The sequence below is a fragment of the Pyrus communis genome, chromosome 13, assembly GCF_041283825.1.
Source record: "Pyrus communis isolate YQ-2024b chromosome 13, ASM4128382v1, whole genome shotgun sequence".
Lineage (NCBI taxonomy): Eukaryota > Viridiplantae > Streptophyta > Magnoliopsida > Rosales > Rosaceae > Pyrus > Pyrus communis.
In genome coordinates, this window is record NC_142577.1 from 18,382,968 (window position 1) to 18,389,290 (window position 6,323).

A 6,323-nucleotide genomic window follows, 5' to 3' on the forward strand; every position below is an offset into this window, starting at 1 on the left:
ACGTAGTTAGCTCATTAGCTATTCGGCTTGCGCGCCAGGTAAGCTAAGTAGTTTCTAGGGGTCAACAAACGCATATATACCAATTCACGAATTATTATGTGAGCACAATAATCTTTCATATGTAATTTCATGCAAGCTACATATTATTTGTGAGTAGCAAACTCTTTTTTTTTTTTTTTTTTTTTTTTTGAAAAAATGATATTATCTACACTAAGGGAGTGAGTGAATGGGCTAAGCCTCATAATGGGCTAGTAATAACGTGATTCATATGAAGAGGAATACCACTAGACTGCAGTATTAAGTATTAAGTAGTGCCTAAGACCTCTCAAAGGAGAATCGAACCTAAGACCTCTCACTTACAAATGAAGAGGAATACAACTAGACTGCAATATTAAGTAGCTCCTCACAACAATTAGAATCTACTAGATAATGTGTGTTGTGCCGTTGTAAAGGTATCCATTTGAAATTAAGAGAAATGCTGACAAAAATAATGTGATATCTTTAGCTTTGTAAACATCTTAGGCCATCTTCAAAGAAAATGCCAATTTTAAACATAAAACTTAGAATTGAAGGCTTATCTGGCACATTGATCTTTTGATAAAAAAAAAATTCTCCACCCAATACATCAAATTTAAACTATTATTTACTTTTCATAAGTGCAATTGGTATTTTTAAAACAAAAGATAATAAAAAAATTATAAAAAAAAAAGCATTTATTACTCCCTAAATATAGATTTGAAGCTTCCTTAGTTGCCATTCCATGTCATGCCACATAAGAATTGGCAATTTGGTTGGAAAACCCCATTGTTGTCTTTTTTTTTTTTATCGTTATTGCTGAAGTGGAGTTTTTGACATCTCATTAGGATATGCTGACACACCCCGACCCAGAAAGTCCATTTGGACCCTGAATCGAGCTGTGCTGGCTGACACCTGGAAGGTGACGAAGCCAGCACAGCTCGATTCAGGGTCCAAGTGAACTTTCTGGGTCGGGGTGTGTCAGTTTGGTATCAGAGCCTAACCCTGGTCGCGTGTGTGCCGACGAGGACGTCGGGCCCCTAAGGGGGGTGGATTGTGACATCCTACATCGCCCAGGGCAGTGATCCTTATATGTATATTCTCATCCCTACCTAGTGCGAGGCCTTTTGGGAGCTCACTGGCTTCGGGTTCCGTAGGAACTCCGAAGTTAAGCGAGTAGCGCACGAGAGCATTCCCAGGATGGGTGACCCATCGGGAAGTTCTCGTGTGAGTTCCCAAAAACAAAACCGTGAGGGCGTGGTCGGGGCCCAAATCGGACAATATCGTGCTACGGTGGTGGAGCGGGCCCGGGAAGTGATCCGTCCCGGGCCGGGATGTGACATATGCACTTAACTTTTTAAACCCCCAAAGAACACTTACGACCGTTAATTTTTTTAAAAAATTTCTTTAACCATGTAGTAATTATCATATGTCCTTGTAAAAAAATTGATTTGGTGATTTTCTAGGGTGTCAAATTTTAACATGACAAAATGAAATTTTATTTTTTATGAAAATAATTCTAATTAAACTGGATTGAATTATCAAGCTATCAACTAGTTATTGATTTAATGATATTTTTCTTATCAATATTTCAAATTTGAATTCTCTGCAATCTCGTGTAGAAGTCTATGCACAATGCTTTCATGATTTTTGTTGTTCAATTGATTATCAAATCAAATCCTTCTCCTTCTTTCTATTACCACCAAAAAAAGGCCAAATCTCTATATATAAAGCCAACACTACTATGAACAGTGTTTTTTGGGGTCACAAGCTTCACAAAAAAGAAATGGACAGAAATGCCCCCCAAACAAAAAAGTTCAAAAGCAATCTAAATAATGCAAGGGTATTTTCATCATATAAACAATATTTTTTAATAATTAATTCTTTTTGTACAGTTATATATATATATTTATTTATTTATAATTAGAACCTCACAAGAGGCTAGTAATAATGTGATTCAATTAGTTGTCAAATGTTTTTTTTTCTTCGAATAAACGATATTATCTATACTAAGGGGGAGGGGGTGAGCTTAGCCTCACAATGGGCTAGCAATATTGTGATTCAATAAGTTGTTTATTAAATATTATTTTCTCTATTTTAAACACATTCAAAACATAGTAAGAGGCACGTAGTGCCAGTTATAAAAAATGTCTTTCACACGCACATAATAATGTGATTCAATTAGTTGTGAAATGATTTTTTTCTTTCGAACAAACGATATTATCTACACTAAGGGGAAGGGGGTAGGCTTAGTCTCATAATGGAATAGTAATAATATAATTCAATCAGTTGTTTATTAAATATTATTTTCTCTAATTTTAAATACGTTCAAACATCTTAAAAGGCGTGTAGTGCTGATTATAAAAAAAGTCTTTTGCATGCGCATAATAATGTGATTCGATTAGTTGTCAAATGATTGTTTTTTTTTTGGTTTGAACAAAGGATATTATCTACACTAAGGGTGGGCAAACGGGTCCTGGAGCTACAAGTCGGGGCGGATTCATGTGGTTAGGGGTGGGTCTAAAAATTATAAATACAAAAAGAGGTGGGGCGGGGCGGGTCCAGGTAAATAACGGGACGGGGCAGTTCTAGAAATTGGAGAAAATGGGCCCCCGCCCCGGACCGTTGATTTCCTACTTGATTAAATCTTTACCATCTATCACCTCTCTTATTCTTATCTGAGTTGTCTCGTCCCAAGACTCCTAACTTTGTGTTCTCAGATCCAATTCACTCAACTCTCTCCTCTCTAGAATTCGAACCTTGACCTCGAGGTCTCTATCCCGACTCTGACACCACATATGCTCTCCTCAACGCAACCACAACTATTTGCTCTCCTTAATGCCTACAGACTCTCTCTCCCTCGAATTCCCACCTGGAGTAGTCACAACGGGTAACGACTCTCTCCTCTCTGAATCTTCTTTCCTCTCTCATTTCAGACCTCAATCTCAAGCCCAGGCTCCCATCTCCGTCCATTGACTCTCTACACTTTCTCATTCTCCCTCCCACCCGTAGTGACTAAGTCGACCTTGACTGTGTCGACATCACAGCAGCTAACCACCATCACCATTGTGGCATCCTCTCCTGATTGTCCATCGATCCTCCCAATCACAAGTTCCGATCACCACCACATCATCCTTGCTGTCGAGAACACCACCATGATCTTACAAATCCCTAGGTAATTTATGAATTAGGGTTTTTGATTAAGGAATTTAGGATTTTTGCATAAGCTTTTCGATTGATTTAGGAATTATGTGGGTTTCTGATTTGGAATTTAGGTTTTTTGGGCCTGTGATTGCATAGTAAGTGCTTTTGGGAAAATTTGCTTCTGGGTATGTAAGATTTTGTTTTGATTCATCAACTGGTGTAATTTGTAATGGTGAAGGAAGAGGTCTTGGATCTGTGAGGAAGTAGACGTCTCTCTGGTTCAATTTGTGCGTCAGGGTCATTGGCTCCAACTGAAGTTGCTGGTGTGGCTGGGCTCAAGCATGAATTGCAAACTCAACGAGGTTGTCATTTCTGTGGCTGACCTAAAAAAAAAAGATAATGGACCCGGCCCGTTTCGGCCCATTTCAAATAAGTAGGGTTAGGTTCAATTCCAAATTCTCAAAACCCATTACCTGGCTCGGCTCACCTTGTTACTATTTACAATGCACAACTAAATCTCATGAAAATGAATTGTTCTTTTTTAATTCTTCATTCAACTATTATTCTTGTGAAAGTCCATCCAAATAAAAAACCTACGGTAATGACTTAAAAAATGACCAGAATTGGTATTAGTTATGCCATTTGTGGTCTATGTTTCACATGATTTTTCTTTTATTTAAGTTGTAGACGCGGACAGAGCTATATGCTATCTTGAGCGGATACACTCCACCAATTCCGGTTGTTTTTCTCATAGTTTAAATTAGCTTAAAGCATACTCAAGAATGCATATGCACAAGTTGGGCCTGTTGGGTATCTTGTAAAAAAACGTCAAGCTCAATGTCCATCTAATACAGTTTGTATTGCAATGGGTTCGGCCTTATCAGGCACCAGTTAATTAGGTTGGCAATATTTTTAAAACAAACGATATTATCTACATTAGGATTGTGGGCTTAACCTCACAAGGAGTTAGTAATAATATAGTTCATATTCACTTTTGGCAAGAAAAGAACTTGAGATACTTCACTTACAAATGAAGAGAAATACTTTTAGATCATAGTACTAAGTGGCGGGTTGACAATGTTTTTTACTCACACAAGGAAAAAGATCAAACACAGCTTCGGATGCAAAAGTAGATACTCCTTAGACTCGAGCTAAAAGCTACTTGAACAAAAGGAAACCATCAAACTACTAACTAGTACATTTACCACACATGTAGAGTTACAACATGCTTTGGTACAATGATCCAAGAATGTGAACTGCGGAGTGGATTCCCTTTGGTATCCCTGAAATTTAAGAGCAACGAACAGGGGTCCTACAGTAAGGGCAATCCGGATGGACGTGAAGCCATGGAAGAAGGCAATTGGAGTGGAACTTGTGGGCACAGCTAAGATCAACGGCCTGTTTTTCTGCCTCAAAATCTTCCAAACAAATACCACAAGCCTCTCTTTCTCCTTCCTTTTGATTTCCAATTCTGCTGACCCTCAGAGAGAAGAAGCCCCGTGACCCCCCCAACAGTTTTGAATTTGAACTTGCAGTACCCTTTCTACTACTATGATAAATTGGTTATATGTTCAATAAAAAAAAGTGGTAAATTATTAATTACACAGAATTGAAAAAAGGAAGGAAAACAATTTTCATGTACTCATTTTCTCATTTTGCACTCCTTTTTTTATTTTCCCTTCAATTATATCTTATAAAGTTTATAAATAAACATGAGTGTATATTAAGAGAAAATACACTCATTTATAAAAGAAAAGAGAAAAAACATGCGTTTTATGCTCTCTTGTGTCTTTTTGCGCTTGCCTAGCTTTTTCAGTGAGAATTGAATTGAATAAAACAAAAGAGAATTAAAAAACATGAACAATATAATAAGTGCAAAAGAAGAAAAACGAGCGTGGAAATCGTGCGAAAAATAAGAAGGGGGAGAACCTTGAGGAGGGTTTGTGATAACCAAGCTTTTTCTCTAACCTCCTGCGAGCGTTATGAGCTGCATCATCCAAATCTATGGAGCTCACTTGATTCACCGATGGCTCCAGCGATTCCCTCGGAGGTGGTTCTCTGTCATTAGCATAAGCTTCGTGACGTTGGGTCCGTTTTCTTCTTCTAGGAGGAAGATCTACCCCAGGGAACCTCCCAAGCCCTGCCATTTTTATCAATTATTTTTGTGAACAGAATATGAAAAACACACCACAGAGGGTCAATCTAATTTGGGCACGTCAGGGGGACTGGGTGTGCATGTTATAACATGGAAAGAAAGTGAGAGGAGGTTTCCTGGAAGCTGTGCTACATATGCAGGCAGAGACACATGTCAAGCAGATTACTTTCCGCTTGGTTATGAGTTTCTGGCCATGTTAATTGAACGAGGATCCTTTCTAAATCATCTTTATGAGGATTTCGAGAATCCTTTAATTACATCCGTTTATCGTACATCTTGCGATCATAAATCATTGTAATTTTTTTTATTTAAAATTGAATATAAATAGTACTTAACGAAAACTGACCGTACGATGTATGATAAACGAACGTGATTGGAGGATCCCTGAGATCCTCACAAAACGGATCCGAAGAGGATCCTCATTCATGTTAATTAGGCATAATGGATTTGGAGTCAGCCTATTGGTTGACACAAGCCATGAGTTGTGAGAAATCAAGATGTTGGATATATAAAGATAAATACTTTAATCATTCTACAAGTCCTTGCAGGGTTAACCCTTTTTTTTTTTAATATATGAATAGCTAAATTTTGTGTTGAAGTTCTTTTATCCTCTCTGGAATTATATATTTATGTAATATAAGCAATATTCTTACTTTACACGTACATCAAAAGGTGTAAAAAATTTACATACAGAAATTAAAGATATGTGCGCAGTGTTTAGGTAATAAAGGTGAGATTGGAGGAAATTGTTGAACTTGGTTGATGTGGAATTCACTAATGGTGAATGCAGTGTGGGGTTGTTTTTCAGACGGAACAGATGGGAAGTAACATTTTCAATTCGTTCCAAGATTTTAGAATCGCTTCAAATTAAAATTTTCAAATGCTGAATTTTTTGCATCTTCAAAAATTTTGAAATTGGAGTATTCTAAAAAATTTCAAAACATAATTCATAAATTCGCATATTTTATAAGTTTTTTAATATTCTCTAATTTTGTCGTCCATGCACTTT

The 6,323-nt window shown here is 37.2% G+C and overlaps 1 protein-coding gene across 3 annotated transcripts; it reads right to left on the reverse strand.

The window, feature by feature from the left end:
* Window positions 1–4,169: 4,169 nt before the first annotated feature.
* LOC148691890 (uncharacterized) lies at window positions 4,170–5,407 on the reverse strand. Of its 3 annotated transcripts, none has more exons than XM_088682350.1 (2): window positions 5,089–5,407; window positions 4,170–4,705 (listed from the first exon to the last, which is right to left on the reverse strand). In XM_088682350.1, exons 1-2 carry the CDS (start codon window positions 5,304–5,306, stop codon window positions 4,450–4,452), a joined length of 474 nt encoding a protein of 157 aa, XP_088538476.1. In that variant the 5' UTR covers window positions 5,307–5,407; the 3' UTR covers window positions 4,170–4,449. The 3 variants fall into 3 exon arrangements, with proteins under 3 accessions (XP_088538476.1, XP_088538475.1, XP_088538477.1); XM_088682349.1 differs by having other exon boundaries at window positions 4,170–4,708; window positions 5,089–5,405; XM_088682351.1 differs by having other exon boundaries at window positions 4,170–4,702; window positions 5,089–5,404.
* Window positions 5,408–6,323: the final 916 nt, after the last annotated feature.